The 26,728-nt window shown below is 35.2% G+C and overlaps 1 protein-coding gene across 2 annotated transcripts in view; it reads left to right on the top strand.

The window, feature by feature from the left end:
* The first annotated feature begins 4,814 nt into the window (after positions 1-4,814).
* The window catches only part of LOC126888365 (nuclear pore complex protein Nup98-Nup96), a 140,197-nt gene continuing 118,283 nt past the window's right edge, over positions 4,815-26,728 (top strand). The window contains exons 1-3 of one of the 2 annotated variants that reach the window (XM_050656547.1): positions 4,815-4,995; positions 5,251-5,466; positions 5,541-5,726. In XM_050656547.1, coding sequence (XP_050512504.1) covers positions 4,977-4,995; positions 5,251-5,466; positions 5,541-5,726 — 421 coding nt within the window. In that variant the 5' untranslated portion in view covers positions 4,815-4,976. The remainder of the gene's footprint in view (positions 4,996-5,250; positions 5,467-5,540; positions 5,727-26,728) is intronic. The other variant, XM_050656549.1, reaches the window with a different exon arrangement.

The raw sequence follows: 26,728 nt of genomic DNA on the forward strand, positions 1-26,728 counted from the left end.
TTAGAAACACCCTGTACTGATGAAGAAGATGGCTAGTTGTTAAAATGCCTAACTTTTGTATTATCCAACATAAGTGAATGAGTCAAAAAACATAATGTTAAGAAAACCTGACGCTATAGTTGGGTTTTAATTTCAGTATTTTATAAATGCTAGAATATTCCACAGGGTGTTAAGAACTTCGAGAAAAAAAAAACAGTTTGATTCGTACAACCGGTATATAATGAAAATTTACCTGTTTAGCAACAATATTATTACAGCGATATTACTAAAGACTATAACATATTAAAAAAATTACCTAAATGATTACCTAAATGAGACAACATGTTTAGGAAATACGAGACATCACAAATTACCCATTTTTTGGGGGGCCCGTTTTCTCTGACGCGCAGTGTATGTCTTCTCAATTTGTAGTGCTGATCTGTAAACTCCGATATTTTGATAAAAAATATCGAACGATGAACAAAGAAAATGATGAAGGCGGATGTCCAGTAAGAATCCGTAGTATTACTGTGGTGGAGTTATGTATAGATAAATCTTTTGAAGAACTGAGGTATGAAGAATATCAGATAAACAACAAAATCGGTAAGTAAACTAAAGAAACAATTAGGAATATACGTCATATATTTAATGACGTCATAACCCACCACCCACCTGTACAAACTTGACGGCAAACAAATTCAACAATAAATGGACCGTGATCAAAGATCTTATACACATAGATTTGGCCAACTCCGAAAAATAGCGTAACGTGGAGCAGTTCGGGTCGGTGGTCTATCTATCTCTCTCTACCGGCGCTTAGCTTTCTCTCTCTAGCATATGATGGCTGCCGCCTCTGTGTCACTGTCGTTCCATTACTCCCACCTCTTGGTAGATACGCTCACACTCGTACGACAGACAAAGATAGCTAGACGACCGTACTTGATATCGACGTTACACCCGGATGCATTGAGTGGCATATCCCTAGCCAAGTCTATTCTCTTTACATGTCTCTGACCGCGATAGTGTGACATCAAAACGTCAAAAAGGTTTCCAAACAAAGCAAACGGTTGACGTCTGTCAATTGATTATACACGTGGTTTGTGTAATAATTTTTAATTTTATTTTGTTTTAAAAATCATCTTCACACTTTTTCTAAAGACACAATCCTTGTTAGTCATATCAATCATATTTCTTTTAATTTTATAAATGTCCCTACACAAAATCAAGGATTTACACACTACATAGTACTTACTGCGTTTCTTCAGGTTCTTAACCAGTCCTATTTGGAAATATGGTTGGAAATATACTATGTTCTGAGTAAAGAATATATTATACTCTCCTAGAAGAAAAGTTTGAATGGTCACGTGTATTTGTCCCTTGAAAATACCGTAGTCATTGTCAGACCACCTGCAGCTACTCAGTTGGTGCACAAAATACTATGCTGAAACGTTACAGGCCAGTACCCTTCTATAAAGTCTATATTCTTTGCTATGAGCATTGATTACAATCGCGGGTACCTAACATATTACCATTTTGTAAAAATTAAATATCCTACAAACTATATATTCCAATTATAAAAACGAAAATAAACACCACGTGTGAATTTTTGACAGATTTTTGTTTTGCTTGGAAATCTTTCCAGAGTAGCCAACATTGATTTGACGTCACGACTATCACGGTCCATTTTTCCTCATATATTAAGTTTTTTCGCTACCGTCAAGTTTAACAGGAAAACGCTGTGCACTGTTGCCAAATAAAAAACACACCTATGTATTCACCAAAGCAGCTACTGGCTACACTGTTTCTCTTTGTCTTTATAAGAATGTGAAACAAAGATAACTATCTGTACTACAAGTGTCAAACTGACATTGTCCTATCAAAGGTTATGTAAGATTTTTGTTTGTTTATTTTTTTCTACTTTTATGACCTCCCATTTAGACAGCAACATTTCTTAAACATTTTGGTGACATCGCCTTGGTGATGCCCTTTATCCATGTGGTTAGTCTTCCTCGTTTTCGTTTTTCGTCATTGAGGATTCTTTTTTCCTCTATTCGGCTTACACGCCTGTACCACACCAGCTATTGTCTTTCGATGTCATCTATGACTGTTCTATTCCCATTTGTTGTCTAATGTCTTCATTTCTTATGTGTTCTAGTCTAGATCTTCTTGCTGACCTCCTCCAAAAATCCATCTCAGTGGCTAGTAATTTAGCGTTGTACTTCTTGGTTAATTGCCAGACTTCAGCTCCATAGATTCATACTTTTTTTAATATTATGTTGTAGGCTTGTTTCAATAGCTGGAAAACAAAAATTGTTTTCAAAAAAACTACTTTTTATTTTGTATAAACCTGTAGTAGACAAATCGTAACTATTTATATTTTTAAGGAACTACTACCCTTTTTGGACAACAACAACAGCCTGCTGCTGGAGATATTTTTAACACTTCTTCCACATTTGATCAACAAAATAAACCAGCAGCATTTGGTTTTGGAACTCAACCAGCAGAACCAACTCTATTTAGTCAACAAGCAACTCAACCACAAACATCTGGTATGTTTCAGCCTTCAACAAGATAATTTATTTGGCATGTATTCTGCATTTGAACAACAAGCTAGAGGAAATCATCATCAGCATCATCATCATCAATGGAGTAACAAATCTTCGTGAGTTTTTGCCGCGTTTACGATTGCCTTCCATGTTTGTCGGTCCTGTGTCATTAATTCCCATTTTCTCTAGATCTTCTTTGACTGAATTTTTCCACCTTTTTCTAGGCCGCCCTACAGACTTTCTTCCATCTGGCCTTTCCCAGAACAAATTGTTTATAAGGCGATTGTCATTACTGCGTATCACATGCCCTTCCCATCTGAGTCTATGGGCCTTTATATATCTGACCAGATTTTCTCCTCCGAATAGAGACCCTAACTCATTAATATATCTGCGCCTCCATTCGTTTGTCACGCTGTCTCTGCAAGGGCCATATATCATTCGAAGGATTTTACATTCCCACAACATAAGCGACTGCTGGTCGTATTATAGTCTTATATATCTGGATTTTTGCCCCTCATGAAAGAAGTTCTGTTTCCTGTTATTATTCGCGTTTCAACTTCTCGCACTATTTTGTTGTCATTTGTGATTGTTGCTCCTAGATATTTAAATTCTTTAACCACTTCGAAGTTATGATCATTTATATGTAATAATGTTTTGCCTTATTCGCTGTCGTTCTTGTTTTGAGACGACCATGTATTTTGTTTTGTCTTCATTTATTTTTAGACCGATGTTTAATGCAGCTTCTTCAAAGCTCGAGAAAATATCCTTAACTTCTAATGTTGATTGTGCCACTGCATCTACGTCATCCGCAAAAGCGAGTATGATTTTTGCTCCTCGAGCTGTTATGTCTGGTTTGATTTTTGGATAAATTTTTCGCATGACATATTCTAAGGCCAGGTTAAACAACAGTGGGGATAGCGGATCTCCCTGTCTCAGTCCAGAATTTACGCAGAAAGCATTTGATATTTTCCCCCTTTTCTAACTTGTGCAAATGAGTTACTTACACACATTTGTGTTACCGCAGTTAGTTTCTTGGGTACGCCGAGCTCGATAATTGCCTTCATGTTGCACGATTAATTGAAGCAAAAGCCTATTTGAAATCTATAAAGATCTTATGCACGTCTTGATTAGACTCCCAATACTTTTCAAGCATTTGTCTTATTGTCAATATTTGATCAATGGTCGATCTTTCAGGCCTGACACCACACTGGTAGTCACCAACTATTCCTTCGGCGTATGGTAGTAATGTCTTTAATAATACCGAAGCCAATATTTTATGCGTAGTGTTGATCAGAGAGTTGGTTCATGCTGTAGTTCATGCATGATTCCTTTTTATCATCCTTTTTATGCATCATTTCTTGTTGCTAGGCCTTTTCTATAAGGCTTTTCATCGATTGTCATTTGTTTCGAGCTTCTGTCATAAGTTGTATATAATCTGTGTATAATATTAATATAGGTACACGGATTATACGACCTATGACAAAATCTCGAAACAAATGACTGTGAATGAAAAGCCCTATATTAATTGATGGATTTTACTTATGAGTTCATGACCACCTTGTTTAATGATCTCGGCATCAATATTGTCCAGACCAGACGATTTATCGTTTTTAAGCGTTTTTATGGCATGCCTAATTTCTTCCATGCTTGGTGGGGATATTTATAATTCGACTGTATGATACTCATGTTCTCCATTGTTTCCACCAGTTTCATTGCTTTCATAGTTTTCTTCAGTGAAATTTGGTGGTTTCCTTCAGTGAAGCTAGAGGAACTGGAGGTGTGAAATACAATGATGTATGGTTGTCCTTAAATGGAGCCCTGGGTCTGTCTCTTTTCCTCACTCCATGCAGTCTTTGATTACAAATATGCATTGACGAATTTGTTCATCATTCAATCTCGTTCATCATCTCTAAGTGGCCTATCACTGAATCTTCCTATCAATATCAATAGTAAAGATTTTAATCCTGAAATAATATTTATATGGAAATTTACAGGATGTGGAACAACTACTGCAGCTGCACCAAACCCATTTGGAACAGACCTATTATTTGGTAAATCTGCAAGTGGATTTGGAAGCCCTTCAACTTCTGCATGTGGACAACCTGTAATCAGTTCACTTTTTCCATCAAGTCAAGTCCAACCAAATAACTTATTTCAAAATGCAGGTAATTGTTTTGAAACACCTGCTTCCACACCTTCTACAGGATTTGGTAAGAAAATAAAATCTACTCTTTATTTTGTATAAATCTACAGTAGACGTATTTTAACTAATTATATATTTAAGGAACTACTACCCTTTTTGGACAACAACAACAGCCTGCTACTGGAGGTATTTTTAACACTTCTTCCACATTTGGTCAACAAAATAAACCAGCAGCATTTGGTTTTGGAACTCAACCTGCACAACCAGCTCTATTTGGTCAACAAGCAGCTCAACCACAAACATCTGGCATGTTTCAACGTTCAACAGGTAATTTATTTGGCACAACTTCTGTATATTGACAATAAGCTAGAGGAACTAGAGGTGTGAATTCAATTCTGTATGGTGGTTCTTAAGTGGAGCTCTGGTCCTGCCTCTTCTCCTCACTACATCTGGTCTTTGGTTATAAATATGTTTTGGATGAATCTGTTCGTTATTTAACCTCGTCCATTCTCTCTAACTGGTCTATCAATATCAATAGTAAAGATTTTAATCCGGAAATAATATTTATATGGAAATTTACAGAATTTGGAACAACTACTGCATCTACACCAAACCTCTTTGAATCAGGCCAATTATTTGGCAAACCTGCAAGTGGATTTGGAAGCCCTTCAACTTCTGCATTTGAACAACCTGCAACCACTTCACTTTTTCCATCAAGTCAAGCCCAACCAAATAACTTATTTCATAATGCAGGTACTGGTTTTGGAACACCTGCTTCCACACCTTCTACAGGATTTGGTAAGAAAATAAAAACTACTCTATATTTTGTATAAATCTACAGTAGATAAATTGTAACTATTTCTATATTTAAGGAACTACTACCCTTTTTGGACAACACCAACAGCCTGCTGCTGGAGGTCTTTTTAACACTTCTTCCACATTTGGTCAACAGAATAAACCAGCAACATTTGGTTTTGGAACTCAACCTGCACAACCAACTCTATTTAGTCAACAAGCAACTCAACCACAAACATCTGGCATGTTTCAACGTTCAACAGGTAATTTATTTGGCACAACTTCAATATTTTGACAACAATCTACAGGAACTGGAGGTGTGAATTCAGTGCTGTATGGTGGTCCTTAAGTGGAGCACTGGGCCTGTCTCTTTTCCTCACTCCATCTGGTCTTTGGTTATAAATATGTTTTCATGAATCTGTTCGTCATTTAATCTCGTTCATTCTCTGTAAGTGGTCTATCAATATCAATCGTAAAGGTCTTAATCCGGAAATAATATTTATATGGAAATTTACAGGATTTGGAACAACTACTGCAGCTGCACCAAACCCCTTTGGAACAGGCCAATTATTTGGTAAGCCTGCAGGTGGATTTGGAAGCCCTTCAACATCTGCATTTGGACAACCTGCAACCACTTCTCTTTTTCCATCAAGTCAAACCCAACCAAATAACTTATTTCAAAAGACAAGTACTGGTTTTGGAACACCTGCTTCCACACCTTCTACGGGATTCGGTAAGAAAATAAAAATTACTCTTTATTTTCTACAGACCTACAGACAAATTGTAACTATCTATATATTTAAGAAACTAATACCCTTTTTGGACAAGAACAACAGCCTGCTGCTGGAGGTCATTTTAACACTTCTTTCACATTTGATCAACAAAACAAACCAGCAGCATTTGGTTTTGGAACTCGACCTGCACAACCAACTCTTTTTATCCAACAAGCCGCTCAACCACAAACATCTGGCATGCTTCAGCCTTCAACAACTAATTTATTTGGCACAACTTCTGCTTTTGGACAACAATCTACAGGAACTGGAGGTGTGAAATTCATTGATGTAAGAGGAACTGATACAATGTTACAAAATGGCGTTGACAAATGTGTTAACACTAAACTTCAGACTATAACTTGTATGAAGGATTATGAGAGTAAATCTTTGGAGGAATTAAGATATGAATATTATGACGCAAACAGAAAAGGTTAGTAAAATATATTCAATTTAAATATTCTGTTGTTTGCCACATTGAAGCAGCAGCAAAGTGTAAAAAACTGATGAAAATGTTGCTGATATGAGCACATTGTGTAAATGTTGGGATATAAAGAGTCTAATGCTCATAATGTTATTGAAGGTTTTTATTTAAACAGTTTGCGGGCGACCGGTTTTGGCGTTTACATAATATTTTTATACGCCATCATCAGGCCCTTCAGAAACTGGACAAGCTAAAAATGAATTAATTAATTCCGTTAATTAGTTCTAATAACCGACGACTTAAAGGAAGCCCACGAAATGCTTCAAGAACTACAACGAGTTTCTCAAAAAGTAGGGTTGGAAATAAACTTTGGAAAAACTAAAATGATGACTTAGATGAAACTTAGTACCTAGCGGACATTGAAATTATAAAATTGCCATATCAACAGTTGACAAATCCATACATCTATCTGGGCCGCAAAATACAAACAGGTAGAGACAACCAAACATGCGAATTATCTAGAAGAATAGCTTTAGGATGGGCAGCGTATATGGCAAATTAAGAGACATGTTCAAGGAAAACATCCCAAAAAAGCTAAAAAGAAAAGCATTTAACCAGTGCGTACTTCCGGTGCTCACTTATGGAGCTGAAATACTGACATTGACTAGAGTATCTATCAATAAGAAGATTACAAGTAGCACAACGAAAAATGGAAAGATCCATGCTTGGCCTAACTTTGAGAGACAGAATACGAAATGATGAGTTACGGCGAAGAACTGGAGTGGAAGACATCATAAAGCGCATTACGAAGTTGAAGTGGAAATGGTCAGGACACGTTTCAAGACAGAGAGACAACAGATGGACAAAGAATATTTTATAGTGGCGGCTAAGGGTTGTCAAGCGAAGTCGTGGAAGACCACCTACCAGATGGACCGACGACATTAAAAGAATAGCGACAAACTGGATTGCAGTTGCGCAGGACAGAAAAGGGTGGATACATCTTGAGGAGGCCTATGTCCGACAGTGGACAAATTTGGCTGTGTGATGATGATGATGATCAGAAACATAACATAATGTACTGCAGCTTAAAATGCTGATGTTTATTTATGCTTTACTGAAATACGCTTTAGATAAGTTTGGTCGTGAAAGATTTCATTTCAGAGTTTCAGTGTTGAATGATTATCATTAAAAATGTATAAACATTTTCAATTTCTTTGCAACACGAAAATGCAGCAGCTGTATAATACTCTGGTTAAATCGGAGAGTGCGAGAAGAGTCTATACCGGTTTCGGAGGTCTTTTCCCCCTCATCAGTAGTCCCATATCCTCTTCTCTCCGATTTCTCCACGTATCATACTTTGGGCCCTTCCGAATTGCAAAGAAAGAAATGTCACGGATGAACTAGAGCCAACTATCGAAAAACAAAGTTAGTTATCAATCGAAGTAGCACAGAAAACTGAAGACTCTTCCTGCACTCTCCGATTTAACCAGAGTATTATGCAGCTGCTGCATTTTCGTGTTGCAAAGAAATTGAAAATGTTTATACATTTTTAATTCAGTTACTCTTTTGTAGGAGTATTGTAGGAATCTTTCTTGTTGGCACTTTTACCACACTGAGCCATGATACAATAATACAGAGATAAGATTCCACGCATATGTGGGCGTGGTTATGTCTACGTCAGCTTGTGATAGATCTGGCCATATTGTATTTCGGTCTTTATGTATATTTACGGTTCGTAGCCAATATTTTCAGTAAAATAATATTTTTAAGAGTGTTAAAAGTTTTAAATTTTTCGAAATATGAGGTGTGCAGTTTGTGGTTGTGCTGTTGACAATATGTGCAAGCGTTTTGTACCTGGTCCAGCATTTTATAGCTTTTCAAAAGACAAGGAAATGCAAGCAGTATAATTCTACTGTTTCTAGAAAAAGAAAAATGAAAAAAATCGTACATTAAAGATGTGTAAGAAGTAAATTGATTCTTTTATTTTACCCAGAACCTACCGACCTATTGATCACTACTAACAATATAATATGGTACAATCTTCAGAACGAAAGTAGTTCTATTGTTGAATTCTTTGTAAACTATACATTTTAATTAATTCTTCTTTTGCCTGGCTATGTGCCTTCATTCAGATCTCTCTTGTGTCCTTCTTCTCCATTGTCTTATGTTCATGGTTTTCAGGTCGTCATCAAACTATCTCATTCTGGGTCTTTCTTTTTTTCGCATTCCTATTGGGGTTCATTGTAATATTTTCTTCGTTGTTTTTGCATTGTCTTTTCTCTGAACATGTCTCAGCCATGACTCTCTTTCTTCTTCTTCTTGTAGTTCTTTCTCCTATCGGAGGTTGACTGTCATCACAGCTATTTGTACCTTATTGGCGGCTGCTCTGAAAGGATCTACTGAGCTGCAACTATACCACTCTCTTAAGTTTCTCAGCTAGGAAATTCTTCTTCTACTGACTGTCTTTGACTTTTCACAAATTAACAATATCGCAACCTTTATTCACTTGATTAACCTTGTCATTTCTCCTGATTCTCCATATGCCCTCTTCCTCTTGCACTGGGTTTTTCTGATGATTGCCTCAAAAACTTGATTGATAGAGCGTCTCTTCATCTCACTCCCATGTTGATGTCAAACAGGGGAGTCAGTTCTCCATCTATTCTGACTGCGATTTTTGAACCCTGCAACGTCATTTTTATGAGGCTGATATTTCTTAGGTATACATAAGAAAGGTCTTCCAGCATTTTCTTTTCACACCATTAAAAGCTTGTTTAAAGTCGTATATTAATAGTTCTATGTCGTATTCATAAGCTTTTTCTTGTATCCTTCTTAGTATGAATATATTGTCTGTAGTGGCTCTATATGGTCTGAATCCATTTTGATAATCACCAATTATATTTTCGGAGTATTCTAATAATCTACTTTAACGTATACCAGAAAGATTGTTGTATATTACATTTAACAATGTACTTAATTGGCCTATAATCTTGTTTTGATCATTCATTGTCTGCTTTTAGGTTTTCTTCAAAATATTATTTTCAGCTCATTATAATTTTTTGATTTTCAGTTACTAGTTCTCTGTGCTTTCTTTTATGCTTTTGTAGAATTTTCTGAATATTTGACATAGGTGTTATTATACAATGGTTACACAATACATTATTTCACATACTTAAGCTTAAATTAACCTAGTAAAAAAACATCTACTAAATTATATTTGAATTTCTGCAGTTCGTTTCATCCGCAAGCACGAGACATTTTGAAAATTTAGCACAAGGTGACGTCATGCGCGAGATATACAAGTTTAGTGCGCGATGATGTCATATCTTATGCTTCCTTATATCATGACACTGAGCAGATGAGTTGTGAATTATTTAAAATTCTCTCATCTTATTTTCCTCGGCATCCTGTGTAATTTATAAATTTTGAAAATCTCGGGAGGTTGTAACCAAAGAAAGTATTCCACCTGTTGTCGATCTGGTGGCATGGGAGCGATATTTATTGTCGTTTTCTGTGCTACTTCGATTGATAACTTACTTTTATTATCATTAAGTAATTCTAAATTTTGTATGATAGGTACTGATGTTCAAGAACTGATATAATTGTTTATTTTTTAAGGATTTTCAACCTCTACAAGTACATCGTCCCTGAATTTTGGATTTGGAAGCAATAGCAATTTGGAAGAAACCAATGATGCATTTGGCGCACCACAACCAGAAGCTTTTAGTAGTGTAACACCATCTACTTCTGGTACAAACACGGCCACTACCCAGCAATCTGGAATTAATACTGAATTAGGTCTTTTTGGTCAAAAAAACACACAGGTAGGTTAAATACACACACCCAAACTTATATGGAATCATCTGATATTTCTTATTATTTCGTGCGGATTTACAAAAAGAATGTGTGTACTTTGTACGCACGTAAGAAGTTATACTTCTATTATATGATTTCAGTGAAATCAATATACTTTAAACAGTTTTTCTACTACTTTCCAAAAAATTTTATTAAAACAACACCAAAAATTAAAAAAATAAAAGAATAAAACACACACAAACACATTGAAAAATGCCACAAATGATTTCTGAACAATAATCGTTGCCAAAAATTTTAATTAAATACGTATTTTCTGAAAAAAATTATATAATAATATACTTACAATCATAAAATCTATAAAAAAATAAAAAAAATGATATAACTTGCATTGGGCTTGAACCTACTTCCCGTGTATCCCGCCGTACGAGAGTCGAAGCGATTTCAAACTGTACCACCTTCGCGTATACGTCATGTGGGAATATACACAAACTGAACAACTTTTTGACATTTTGTTTATATGAATTTTTATTAGTTTGATTTTTGTCGAATTAAAATACAACAATATATAGAGTAAGAAAACGATACATTAGATGAAAATTTGTAGAAAGTTCGTTCGTAATCAGATTATGTAAATTAAAGCATTGCCTACTAGGGGTATAGCATAGCAAGTACTAGGTAAGTACATTATTTTTTTTACATTTTCCAAATAGGTATGAAGATAATTTTTTATTGGAATACAACTGAAACATTTAGAATTACGTACCTGTTGCTTTTCAAAACTATTTAAAAAGTCACTATAATTATAAATTTGATTTTATTTCTGTCCTCACAACAATAAAAACTAATATATTATACAACATTTTTGTTTACCGATAACCTCCATATTGAACAATTATTGACAGATCATTTCAACACCCAATCAGAGCCCGTATAACGACTAATACCAAACTGTCGGTGTGCGCATGCGCGCAGATCTACATAAATTCACCCTCAATCTCAATCGCGCCTAAAGAAATATAACTTCAAAAACGAACACAGAAAGTCAAACAATATTGTTAGATGAAACAATATTTATTTTAAAGCAATTTAATAACAAATACATAACAATTAAATAAAACAATAAAGTATTTCAACAACAAATTGAAACTAGTTGTTTTAAAGTCAATCATCATTATGAGTAGCTCGACAACCCTTTTTGGGTCCTGGCTTGTTCTAGGATTTTCCGTCATTCTGTTCTGTTCCTTGCTTTGTTCTTCCAGTGGGTAATCTCAAGTGTTTTCAGATCTTGTTCCACTTGTTCCATGTATCTAAGTTTGGGTCTTCCCTTTGATCTTCTCCCTACTGGTGTTTGCTTCATTATATGTGTCTATGTCTCTGATTCATATATAAGGACCGGTTTTATCAGGGTTTTGTATATTTTGCATTTGGTTTTTCTCGTGATTTGGCGATTCTCGTTTGGTTTTAAAGTCAATAGCATACAAAATTTCAGTGTAAAACGAATAATGTTTAAATTGTTTTTATTTATTTTTTTTTTGTTTTTTTTTGTAGTCAGTGTTATCACCTCTAGTCCGTATGCAAGCTTCAGTTTGCGTGGGCATGCTCCTAATCAAATTATCGACATTTTGTTGTGGTAGTTGCTCCATTCTTCAAGAGCCGCTTGTATTAGCCGTGCGGTGTTTTGTGGATTTTCTCTTCTTCTTCTTCTTAAGGTGCCGAGACCGCTTGTCGATCGTTGGCTCTCATGTTGTGCAGCATATTAACAATCATTGTCTTATTTACAGCCGCACGAAATAGTTCAGTGCTAGTTTTCCCAAACCATTGGCGTAGGTTTTTAAGCCAAGAAGTTGTACGGCGGCCCACACTTCTTTTTCCCATTATTTTACCTTGCATGACAAGGTGAAGTATGTCATATTTTTCTGGGTGACGCATTATATGACCAAAGTATTCCAATTTGCGCCTTTTAACCGTGTTCACTACTTCGCAACTTTTATTCAAACGTTGCAAAACCCTTTCGTTTGTGACTCTTTCTACCCAACTGATCTTCAGAATACGGCGGTAGACCCACATTTCAAATGCTTCTAGGTTTTTTAAAAGCGATTCTGTCAGTGTCCATGCTTCAACCCCGTAAAGTAGTACTGGGAATATATAACATCGGACCATTCTTATGCGAAGTTCCAAATTTTCTCGGCGAACTCTAATTTTTCTTTTAAGCATATCCCACAAATACCCTATAGGGTAAAGCTCGGGTGAGCAAGCAGGCCACTCCAAACAAGGGATACCTTCTGCTTCAATGATGTCTCTAGTCACTCTAATGGTATGTGGAGGTCCATTATCATGCATGAAAAGTAAATTTTCTCCTGTTGCACCTCCCCAGAACCTAACTACAGGTTATCAACATACCTATGAGCAGTAAAGTTAATTGGATGAAAATTAAAGGAGTTTTTTTACGGATCACAATTCCTCTTCAGAACATTATACTTCCCCTTTTATATTTGTGAACAAATCTGATAGTTTTCGTTCTTGCTTGTCTTACTCAACCTCTAAGTACACGATTTCGTGGGTCATCTGATTTTACACAAATGCTGACTTTTTCTGAAAATAGCACATTTTGTCAATTCCCATAATGTTCAAGTTTTGGTGGTGAAGACACCAATTTAGGCGATCAATCTTATGCTGCCTGGATAACTCGGGAACCCATAACTGTCTTCTGCTGTATACTTCTTGGCACGAACTCTTCTTCTTATCGTTTCAACTGAAACAGTTACACCTATGTTAACCAGAGTATTATGTAGCTTAATGTTTATCCATTTTTAATTCATTTACTCTTTTGTTGAGTATTAAGGAATCTTTCTTGTTGGAACTTTTACCACGCTGAGCAGATGAGTTGTGAATTATTTAAAATTCTCTCATCTTAATTTCCTCGGCATTCTGTTTGATTTATAAATTTTGAAAATCTCAGGAGGTGTAACCAAAGAAAGTATTCCACCTGTTGTCAATCTGGTGGCATGGAAGCGATATTTATTGTCTTTTTCTGTGCTACTTCGATTGATCACTTACTTTGTTTAAAAAAAAATTTGATAATAAACGTTTATTTTATGTTTTGTTTCAGAAAAAAAATTCAAAAGCTCCTAAGAAAAAAACAGGTTAGTATTTTAGGACACATATATTTTTGAAGTCGAGGTCGAGACTAGGTTTGGTAAATGTTTAGTATTTTTCGTGCGTTGTCCTGACAACTTCTTCTTATCTTTTTCCTTTTTAGTGGTCGTTGTTCCTTAATCTTCGCTACTCATTTCTATACATCTTGTCATTTTCACCCAAACCGTTCTCTCTCAAATTTACTGCCACACAGTCCTTCCATCCCCTCATTCTTTTTCGTCTACCTCTCTTTCCCTCAAATTCTAACGGCTCTATCCATGATACTATAAATAATGAGATAGTATCTTCCCGTAGCTCAAATACGTCCGAGTTCGCGCATGATGACGTAACTGGACCGGAAGTTGAATTTGAATTCTTGTTAAAGTTAAATGGGATTTGTATGCATTCTGTAATGAAATTATTCAATTAGCAACATAACATTTAACTTCAATGTATTCGAAAAAAATTTAATGTCGAGATTCCTGTCAGAATATCTGTCAAAAATAAAATATAAAATACACTTGGCTTACAACCGCGAACAATTCAAACTAATCGGACATTAGGAATGATTACGAACCATTACGAACTTGCCGGTCTCCAGTTGCGTCACGACTTTCGGATGTGCAATAATATATTATCTTGTTATTTATAGTATCATGGCTCTATCCTTCGTTCCACATAGTTTTCATTTCTATATCTAACCAAACCATTGCAGTCTTTGTTTTGGAGACTGTAGTCCTGGCTCTTTCCTTAATCAAGTCGTTCATGATCCTATTCCTTCTAGAGAGAAATTCACACCGAAAGTGCAGTGTGGCTAAGAGAGGGCAATACAGCTCTAATGGGGAATAAACGCGCAGGGTTGTTGGTCTTCACCACTTGTTGATGGCTCTCTCAAGAGCGTCACACAGAAACTGTGGCAACACTGAATGCGCATTCCCATCGTAACCGTACTGCACTCCCAGTGTGAATTTCACATTAGTCTAAGACGTAATGTGGCTACCGGAGGCATATTATTTACAGATGCTAGCGTGTATTATGATGCTAGCGGCAAAGAAAACGAAAAGTAAAGAAGACAAAATAAGCGTTGGAACAAAACGGTTGATGGAAAAGAGGCGCCTATTTCTAAGCGAAGGAAAGCGAAACACCAACGGTTTCAAAGAATTGAATAAACAAATAAAAAGGGAGTAAAGGAAGACTTAAGGATCTACAATGAAAACAAGGTAGAAAAATTATAGAAAAGAACCGAGGCCAAAAATTCTGAAGACCAAATATAGGAAAGCCTCTAATAATCTCATTAAAAGATAAAGATGGAAAAGAAACAAGAAAAAAGAACAAAATCCTAAGAGTAACACAAATATTTTACCGTGATTTATATTCCTCAAACAAAGACCCAGATAACAATGCAAAGGAAAATCTTAAGAAAAAGATAATAAATGTCAACTCAGAAGTACTCCCTAATATAGAATCCTTCGAAATAAAACAAGCTATGGCACAACTAAAGAACAATAAGGCTCCGGGCCCAGATGGAATACTTGCCGAAATGTTAAAGGAGGGGAGTGAAATTATTCTCGAAGAATTGAAAAATCTTTTCAACGAATGCCTTCACAAAGGAGAAGTCCCAGATGATTGGAAAGAAAGCTTGACAATAATTCTCTTCAAAAAAGGAGACAAGGGAGATCTGAAGAACTATTGGCCAATTTCCCTGTTGTCCCAAATGTACAAACTGTTTATGAGAGTAATAAATAATAGGCTATCGTCGAAGCTTGATAGCTATCAACCGGTAGAGCAGGCAGGATTCCGAACGGTTACAGTACAGCGGATCACCTTCTTACAGTCAGAACGCTAGTAGAGAAAGCCATTGAATATCACTTGAACTTATACATTGCCTTCGTTGATTATGAAAAAGCATTCGACTCCATAGAACTTTAAGCAATAGAGGGAGCTATGAACAACTGCAGGATAGATTCTCGATACAGAATGCTTATACATAATATTTATAAGAAAGCTACAATGAAAATACAAATAGATGAGAAAACCAAAGCTATACCAATCAACAGAGGAGTTCGCCAGGAAGACGTCATTTCACCAAAGCTGTTCACACTGGAACTTGAAGACGTGTTCAAAGACATCAACTAGGTAGATAAAGGAATAAATGTTAATGGAAGAAAACTGAGTCATTTGACATATGCTGACAACATTGTAATATTCCCTACAAGTTTCGAAGAATTACAGATCATGATGACGCAACTATTTCAAGCATCGGAAAAAGTAGGTCTTAAGATGAACTTGGAAAAAACAAAAGTAATGACGAATACACCGAACATTACAAAAATAACGTTGAATGACATATATTTAGAAACAGTAAGTGAATACATCTACCTGGGACAGATAATGAAAGTTAACAAAGAAAATCAAACTGCCGAAATTACTAGAAGAATAAGGTTAGCGTGGGCAGGATTTGGAAAACTAAGTTGGATCTTGAAAAACACTAAAATAGAACAATATTTGAGAACCAGAGTTTACGATTAGTGTATCCTCCCTATACTTACGTATGGTTCACAGACGTGGACACTCACCAAGGCCAATATGGATAAAATAGTAAAGGCACAGAGAGCGATGGAAAGATAATGCTCGGGGTGAGGCTCATAGACAAAAAAACAAATACATGGATTAGAAGCAAAACCAAAATAAAAGACGCAGGAGAACATGCTGCCAAATTAAAATGGAGTTTCGCAGGACAGAATGTCCGACTGAAGGATAAAAGATGGAATCACGAAATACAACAATGGAGACCGTGGTTAGGAAGAAGAAGTAGAGGAAGGCCACAAATGAGATGGGCCGATGACATAAAGAAGTTTGGAGGACACGACTGGAAACAGGTGGCGCAAAATAGACAACGCTAGATTGAATTGGGGAGGCATATGTCCAAAGTTGGATTACTGAAGGCTGAAGAAGAAGCGTGTATTGACACCAGGGTGTTGAAATCAGTTAAGTTTTGGAAAAATAGTACATTTGAAAATACGAACCGATTTGGACACCAGAGTGTTGTGGTTATATATTATACATGTACATATAGACCTGGATCCCGCGTACCAAAAAAAATTGATTAATAGCAAGCTGAAAATTTGTTAAAAGCTTAACGGTGTCTAGTCGGACAAACTTTGATGTATGGGAACACTGGAACAGGGGCAGTTTTAATTGTAAAACAGGTTAAAAATTTGGAACGTCAGAATACGAAAACGTTCCATGTATTTTGTCGGAGAGAACTTCCAATTGATTACTACATCCAACAAGATTCCTGTCATTAAAATGCCCAGTGGTGATAAACACCAGTCTGATGCCTCTTGTATAGTTTTGATGCCTCTTACGTAGTTTATTAGGTGTCGATGGTCGATCTGAACAATGAAACTTCGTACCATCGTAAATTGTAAATTTCCTAAAATATGTATTCAATATCGGTCGATAGATAAACAGAAATAAGTTTATTGCAGGCGGTGGAGTTTATTACACCACTATCCTCGATAATAAGACAGATGTTGGAAATTTCTATACACAATCAATCGAAGTATTGATTTATAGCCAATACTTCGCTAAAAACAGGTAAATAAACATATTTTTCGATTTAATTTTTTCTCGTTATAACCAAATATTCCTCGTTATAGAGGTGTTATAGTTCAATAAGAATTTCATGGGACATCTAGTGTACCTCGTTATAAGCGAAACCTCGTAATATCCGTGTTCGTTATAGAGAGAGTCCACTGTATTTGCAAATGTACTGTTTTTTCTAAAAACTGATTTCAACGCCCCAAGTGTCAACAGTCAACACACGCTAGCATCTGTAAATATGCCTACCGGAGAGTTAAACTACCGTAAACATGGCCTACTTTGCCCAGTGGGTTCAACTTTGCCCACTGTAAGGGTTATAATATTTGTAAAAAAAAATGCTTGACAACATAACAAAGTACCACAGACGTTTACGCGCGCACTAAGAAACTTGCATAAATCCAAACAGTTTAATCTAACCTGTGTGAGTGAAGTGTAATGCTTGTAGTAAGGTAAGAAATTTGAACACGTGTTTGTAGTTTTTTTAGGGTAAAAGCTAAGCACTGCTGGGTATACACCAGTAGGAATATTAACTAAATATTTGTTTATACATCTTATTTAGTATTGTTTTAACTGAATTTGAGATGAAACGTTTATCAGGGATTACATGTTTCTTCTTTATAAAATAAAATCCAAGTGGGCAATGTTGTCCTGTCATTTGTCTTTAATTTTTTATTTTTTATTGTTTTATATAAAATGTTTTAGAGGCATTTAAAAGGAAACGGAGGTGTGCTTTTGAGTTTAACGCCACAAAGTATTAATTTTTACGTAAAACAGCATGTCTGTATTTACCTAATTGTTTTTTTTTTTCGTTCAAGGACCAATCAAAATGCCAAGAAAAAACAGAAAAAAAATTGGGAGCAAGGCAGTATGTAAACTACTCTGAAACCATGCTTGAACGAGCTGTGGAAGCAGTGAGAGGAGGTTTAAGTTCCCGTCAGGCAGAAGAACGTTTTAAGGTGCCACGCCGAAGTATTCTGAATAAAATTAAATTAACGCATGTTTCATCCATTGGCCATCCCCGTACACTCACTAAAATAGAAGAACGTCATTTAGTAAATGTTGCAAGTGCAGAATATGGTGCTCCTTGATGCATCAACTTTCCAAGACTGGTTTTTTAAAATTGTTTTACCTTGGTCAAAACGGGATAACAGCACAAAGGTTTTGATTGGGGACAACTTGTTCTCACATTTGAATATTGAGATAATAAGGGCTTGTCAAAGGGCAAATATAAGGTTTGTATTTTTGCCACCTAATTCTACAGGGCTTACACAACCACTTGATGTTGGATTTTTCCAACCTTTAAAAAGAGCCTGGAAAAAGATCCCTACTGATTTAAAAACTAGTCAACCTAACTTAAATTCAGTTGAAAAAACCATCTTTCCTCAATTGCGAACAAAACTAATAGACGTGATTGAACCAAATTTTCAAAAAAATCTTCAAAGTTCATTTCGTGCAACTGGAATTTGTCCTTTTGGCCCACATGAAGTGCTAAAAAAGATGCCAAATGAGAGATTTGCCATAAGAGTAAGTTCTGAAATTGATAATGCATTATTAAATTTTTTTACAACAAAAAAAAAAGGGAATACCATTAAAAAGCGAAAGAAAAAGTTGCTTAATACCCGGTAAATCAGTTCAATTTGAAGAAATTGGTCAGAATCAGGAGACGAGTGACAACGAAAATTTAGCAGAAGAAATGAGGATGACTAACAGTGACGATGATATTGGTGTGGAGGCAGATGAATTACATGAAGAAGAGCAGGATGAAATGGTTGAAAATATCGAGTCTGATGAAAACATCGAAGTAGATGGAAATAATCTAAAAATTGGTACTTTTGTGGTGGTCCAATTTCTTACAAAAAAAAAACCGTTAAACATTTCATCGGAATTATAGTAGTAATAAACGACGACAATACATACTGCACCGTAAAATTTTTAAGAAAAATTATAAATGGTTTTTTTATCCAAACATATTAGACATATCGGACGTCAATTTTGAAGACATTATAAAAATATTAAAGGAACCTTCCAAAAGTAGAAGAGGATATTTTTCTTTTAAAGAAAATTTAAGTTTTTTTCAGTTATAGTTTGTCGTATGTTTTTTAATAAAAGTGTAATATTTTTTTCTATTTTTATAATAAAAGTGTAATAATTTTTTTTCTAATTTTTTAATAAAAGTTTCTCCGAAATTAAAGAAAGCTCTGAAAACAGAGCTTTTTGTTGTAGTTTTTATTAAAAAATTAAATTCAAAACGTATATCGTGGGAATAGTAGACAAATTAAAACGTATGCAATGGGCAAAGTAGTCCTATTACGTTTTAATTTTGCCCTACAGTGAATTTAAAATAGGTGGGCAATGTTGAACTTTTCCGGGGCAACTTTGCCCACCTTGTAATTATATTTTTTTCTCGGCTGTGTTACAGATTTTTATAAAAAATGATAAGAACATTCTCGGTTAATATTTCGAGAGTTCTCAAAATAATTTTTGTATTTACTTATATGTGCTATAAAAAGAAATATTTAAATAAAACTGAAATTTGCTGGGCAAAGTAGGCCATGTGTACGGTACCATTTTAAAAGTAATATTCATTTATGGAATAATTTTTTTTAGAGCGAAAAGGGGCACAAAAGTTTAAGAATATAAAAAAGAAAACTATTCCCAAAAAAAAAGATCAGAAATTCCATGAGATGGTCAAACAGGTCCAAAATATATTGGGCAAACGGTTTTGTGTCATTTGTAACGAAAAGCACAATCTTAGACTGAGTGGTATAAAAAGGCACATTCAAGTGGTACATAGACCACATATGTACCATATAAAACCCACGTATGTATGTACTAAATGTAATAAAAAGAAATTTTATTTTGAAACTTCACTCAAATATCATAAAGAAAATGACTGCAAAATCGAATGATTGTATAAAATTCATTTTTATTTTTTAGCAATGTATTTTATTACATCTTCATCTTCTTGTAGTTCCTTCTCCTATCGGAGGTTGACTATCATCACAGCTATTCTTACCTTATTGGCGGCTGCTCTGAAAAGATCTAGGTACTGTTCTGCAACTTTACCATTCTCTTAGCGCAATAATATACTGAGGATTTCATCTCGCCGGGACTCAATTAGGCCTGGATCCCGTGAACCAAAAAAAGGTGATTAATAGCAAGCTGAAAATTTATTAATAGCTTAACGGTGTCTAGTCGGACAAACTTTGATAGCGGGAACACTGGAACAGGGGAAGTTTTAATTGTGGAACAGTTTAAAAATTTGGAACGTCAGATTACGAAAACGCCCCATGTATTTTGTCTGACAGAACTTCCAATTGATTTGTTACTGTTTCATTAAACTCTCATGCAAAAATCAGACTGCTATTTATCACCAATATAATTCCTGTCATTTGACATGTTCTTCGTGTTGGACTTATTAAAATGCTCAGTTGGTGATAAATGCTGATTGCAATACAGTAGAACGTCGATAATCCGGACGTCAAAAATCCGGACCGTCAATAATCCGGATTTGTATCTAGCAAAAATATCTGATTCTTTTAAAATAAATTAAGAACTTCGCTGCGAAAAACGAACCTCTACCGCAGTTCAAAAATATTTTACACATTTTTTTAAAAGCCCAAATAGTGTCTGATGTTTTTAGTGTACACATGGTGCTATTATAAATTAATTACAATACAGTGTTTAAACGTAAAAAAATGTTTTGATTAATTTCACCTCTAGACACTTTACTGTACAAGAGAAAACATAAAATTTTAAAACGTTTGTTGTACTTTAATGTGTATACTGGCCTTTTTTGGGGTCATTTCGATAATCCGGATAATTTGATAATCCGGATGGGGTCCGGTCCCAATTAATCCGGATTATTGACGTTCTACTGTACTGGTGATTTTTTCTCGGAAACCGCTTGAACGATTGTTATAAATTTTGGTGGGTAAGGGTAGTCTAATACGGCCGATATTATAGTGGTAATTACATTGTTGTCAAATCTTCCGTTTTTTTGGAAATCTAATGAACTTTATTATTTTAAATGGAACACCCTGTATATTTTTTGCGTTTTGAAGTCCTTAAGAAATACTGATTATTTTTTTTTGTTATGTTCCCTATACCTAAATGCCAAAATTTCGGAATTATTGCTACTTTTATTTAAAAAAAAAATTAACAAATAATACAAATTTATTTTTTTGAACCGGGTAGATTTTATTTTAGGTTCTTTGAGTTATTGGGAACAAAAAAGGTCTTTTGTAATTTTTCTCAAAAGTTAATCCTTTCCGAGTTATAAACAATTTAAAACTGAAATAAATTGAAAAATGACGATTTTCTGGGTTCAAAAACATAAGTAAAAAATATTATTTTTGAAACTATGAATTGCCTAAATTCAAGTTCAAACCTTATTTTAACAGATGGCGATAGGTGATTTGGTTTTATTTCATTCTAAAACATTATTTTTTAGTTGTTAATGATGCGCGATAGCCCGTCCTCATGACGGGTGAGCTTTATTAACAATTAAAAAATACAATGTTTTAGAATAAAATATGCCAAAAATTCTTATAGGGATCTGATAGAAAAACGTTTGAACTTGAATTTAGGTACTTCGTAATTTTAAAAATGATTTTTTACTTGTGTTTTTAAACCTTGAAAATCATTATTTTTCAATTTTATTTTCAGTTTTAAATTGTTTATAAAAGCCCTTTTTTTTCAATGATCCAAAGAACCTAAAATAATGTCTACTTGGGACGAAAAAATTAATTTTTATAAATTGTTAAAAATTTTTTTTAATAAATGTAGCAATAACTCCGAAATTATGGCATTTAGGTATAGGGAACATAACATGAAAAATAATCAGTATTTTTTAAGGACTTCAAAACGCAAAAAATATACAGGGTGTTCCATTTAAAATAATAAAGTTCATTAGATTTCCAGAAAAACGGAAGATTTGACAACAATGTAATTACCACTATAATATCGGCCGCATTAGGACACCCCTACCCACCAAAATTTATAAAAATCGTTCGAGCGATTTCCGAGAAATCACCGTGTTTCCATTCTTTCTTGCTACCCTGTGTAATAATATATTATATCGGTTTTTATAGCGTTCTACGCCTTTCTGTCCCTAATCGCCACTCCTTTCCATTGTGGCAGCCTTCTTCTCTTAAGTTTCTTTCCAACATCGCCTTGAAGATGCCCTTTATCCATGTAGTTGCTGGTCTTCCTCGTTTGCGTTTTTCTGTGAGGGTCTATTCTAACTTTTTTTTTTGGGGGGATTGTCCTTTCCTACATTCGTCTTACGTGTCCGTACCATACTAGCTGTTGTCTTTCGATATCATCTATGATTGTTCTTTCTACTTCCATTTATTGCCTAATGTCATCGTTTCTTACGTGTTCTAGTCTAGATCTTCTTGCTCATCATCATTCTCTTTGCCTTATCCCTATGCGGGGTCGGCTTCCCTAATTGCATTTCTCCACACAATTCTATCTTGGGTCATATCAATGTCAATCCCCTTTACCAACATGTCCTGCCTTATCGTCTCCCCCAGGTCTTCTTTGGTCTTCCTCTTCTTACAGGAATCTGCACTTCAGCTAATTTTCGTATTGGGTGATTAACGTCTCGACGTTGAACATGACCAAACCATCTTAACCTATGCTGTCTCATTTTGGCATCAATTGGTACCACACCTAAACTTCCCCTAATATACTCATTTCTAATTTTATCCTTCTTTGTCACTCCACTCATCCATCTAAGCATTCTCATTTCCGCCACATGCATTCGTTGTTCCTCTCTCTTCTTCACTGCCAAGCAATCAGTTTCGTACATCATAGCCGGTCTTATGGCTGTTTTATAGAATTTTCCCTTCAACTTCATTGGAATTTTCCTGTCACACAACACACCACTCGCTTCCTTCCACCTTCATCCTTCTTCTTCTTAAAGTTCCATCTCCTAGCGGAGGTTGGATATCATAATAGCTATGGTCACTTTGTTGGCTGCTGCTCTGAACAGTTGTAATGAACTACAGTTAAACCATTCTCTAAGGTTCCTCAGCCAGGAGATGCGTCTTCTTCCTATGCTTCTTTTTCCTTGGATCCTTCCTTGCATAATAACTCTCAGCAGCTCATATTTCTCTCCTCTGGTAATGTGACCCAAATATTCTAGTTTTCTTGTTTTTATACTGTTCATAATTTCTAACTCCTTATTTAAACGTCGTAGCACTTCAACATTGGTAATCCTTTGAACCCACTGAATTTTCAACATTCTTCTGTAACACCACATTTCGAACGCTACTATTTTTCTTATATGTTGCCTTTTCAATGTCCAAGCTTCCATTCCGTATAGTAATATAGAAAATATGTAGCATCTTAGAGCCCTCAATCTGAGATGCAACTGAAGGTCTTTGTTTGTAAGCAGTGTCTTCATTTTTATAAATGCTTGCCTTGCAGTTTCAATTCGGACTTTAATTTCTTTGCTTTGGTCATTTTTGTCATCAACCCAGGTTCCCAGATATTTGTATGTCTTTACTTTTTCTATTTGGGTTTGATCTAGTATTAACCTTTCATTTCCATGTTGTGTTTTTGAGACAATCGTTAATTCTATTTAACAATTCTTGTAGCGACTCAAGGTTGTCTGCCATTATAACGGTGTCATCAGCGAATCTTGTGTTATTTACTGTTCTTCCGTTTATAGAGATTCCATCACTTAGTTCCGCTATCGCTTCCTGAAATATGGCTTCACTGTACACGTTAAACAGTAGCGGCGACACACAACCCTGTCTTACCCCTCTCTTTATATCAATATTCTCGGACTCTTGTTCGTCTATCTTTATATTGGCCTTTTGATTCCAATACAGATTGATGATAATTCGTAAGTCTCGTCTGTCTATATCTCTGTTTTTCAATAATTCTATTAGTTTTTCATGTCGGACTCTGTCGAACGCTTTTTCGAAATCGATGAAACAGGAATAAATATCCAGGTTCATATCTAAGCATCTTTGAGAGAGGACATTAAATGCAAACAATGCCTCTCTTGTTCCAAGTCCTTTGCGGAACCCAAATTGGGTATCATCCATATCATTTTCTAGCTTTCTGTATAATCTTCCATGAATCACCTTTAGAAATATTTTGAGGGTATGGCTTATTAGTGATATTGTCCTATAGTCTGAACAATCTTTGGCATATATTGTTTTAGGTATTGTTACAAAGGTGGACACCAACCATTCCTGAGGTATTTTTCCGGTTTTAAATACTTCATTAAACAGATCCAGTAGTACAGGTAGAGTTTCATCGTCTAGACATTTCAGTAATTCTGCAGGTATTTCGTCTGGACCTACAGTTTTTCCGTTTTTTGCGTTTCGTATTGCTTGTTCGATTTCCTCCATTATGATCTCTGGTCCCGTTTCGCTATCGATTTCTTCCGGTTCTTGTCTATTATCCTCAAACACATCTGTTATGTACGCCTTCCACTTTTTTAATTTCTCTTTGACTTCTATAATAATTTTTCCATTTATGCCTTTAAGAAGGCCATCTTTCTTTTTTCGCTGTGTATTTGTAATTTCCTTTATTTTCTTATGCATATTAAAGCTATCATGTTTTTTTAGAATATTCCTCTATTTCACTGCATTGATTTGTCAGCCAGGTGGATTTGGCCTCTTTTATTTTCTTTATTATTAACCTCTGTATTTCTTTGTATTTTGCCTTATTCCTGCCTTTATGTTTTCTTCTTTCCTCCATTAACTCTAGGATTTCTGAAGTCATCCATCTCTGTTTTTTTCTTATTTTTGTCTGTAATATTTTCTTTCCTGCCTCTACTAACGTTTCTTGTATCATGTTCCATTTGTCATTAACATATGTTGTCTTTATCAAGTCTTGTTTGATTTTCTTTAAGTTATCATTTATTTCTTGTTTTAAAATCTGACGTATAGGTTCTTCGAGACTTCGAGACCACTTCATCCATCCAGCCCTAATTCTACTTCATGCATCTCCATCTATTTCTGCATTACTCTGTAATACCGATCCCAGGTACTTAAAACTATTGCTTTTTACAATCAGTTCACCATCCAAAGATACCATTTTATTTGTAGTAACTCCATCTTTAAATGAACATTCCTACTAAGGAATGCTACTAAGCTTTAAACCTTTTTCCTCTAGAGCTTGCCTCCACTGTTCCAGTTTTTGTTCTAAGTCTCTTTCACTCTTTCCTACTAACACGACATCATGAGCATACATTAAGCACCATTGAATGTTGGGTCTAGGACATTTCGGCGTCGCCATTTCGGCGTGGCCATTTCGGCGTGGCCGTTTGGGCGTAGAGCCGTTTCGGCGTAGGCCGTTTCGGCGTCGGCCATTTCGGCGTCAGAGATTTTATTTTAGTTGACTAAATACCTACATTGGAGTCTATTAGTAAGACATTAGATTATACCTACGTTACTTTTTTAGAAATTTAAGAGGCTCGACTAAACGCCATTCAAAGCATATCGAGAGCAGAAATTGAGACTGCTGTTCAATCTACTCTTGAAAGAGTAAATGTTTGCAACGAAAATGATGGGCAAAAATTTGAACGTTTATGTCATCACTAAATAGTTGTTTTTATTTCTTTGTAATAGGGCTTTTCAACGCTTCTCATTTGTTTCGAGCCTCTGTCATATGCCGTATAATCCGTGTATAATATTAATATACGAGATATGAATGAGGCTCGAAACAAATGAGAAGCCTTGAAAAGACCTAATATACGTTGAGAGCTGGAAAATGTTTCTTTGTTGTTTCCATAGCACACTACTTTTAATGAATTATTTCGTTTACCGGTGACAATAACAGTTATGTTTTTAAATTTACACGTTTTGTAAGGTATCTCGAGATAGAAAAAAGTTATTAACATGCGGTTTTCGCTATTCTGTTGCTAATTTTGTCTAATTTTGTAATATGGTATTAAAAATGCATGTTTGTATTTAATATTTTCCAAGGAACACTAGATTTCTGAAAAAAATTAAATAACGCCTTCTAGCTGGCATATTACTCAGTAAGTTGGTTCGAAATCATAACTTTTACATTGATGAAAAAGATCTATCTTTAACAAGACCAAGTTTGCAAAATTTGATTAAGCAGAACCGGACTCACAGCCAGTTTTTCATAACAAGGTTCCCACTCACCCCCACCTCTTATTTCCAAAGGTAGACCTAAACTTGTCAAATCAAGTATGCGTAGAATTTTATGAAGAATACGACGATCGGATTTCCAGTGCCCCTTCATTAGGAAAATTTTGTAAAATTTAGATTTTTAAATTTTTGATATTCAATTACGCCCTCTAGCGGTGGTCCCACAATTATGAAAATAATTTCCAGGCTTTTCCTGAGGCAACTTTTGTTATAAAATTTTTTATTTCAAAGCTCTACTATAAACGGTTCCTGAGATATAGCCGAGAGCCATTCTTATTGGGACACCCGGTACAAATATGTGGTGGATTCGAAAAATATTCAAAATATCTCAATAAACACTGGCTTATCGAAAAATGACTAGGAGGCAAAAAAGT

This window comes from Diabrotica virgifera, chromosome 7 (assembly GCF_917563875.1).
Source record: "Diabrotica virgifera virgifera chromosome 7, PGI_DIABVI_V3a".
Lineage (NCBI taxonomy): Eukaryota > Metazoa > Arthropoda > Insecta > Coleoptera > Chrysomelidae > Diabrotica > Diabrotica virgifera.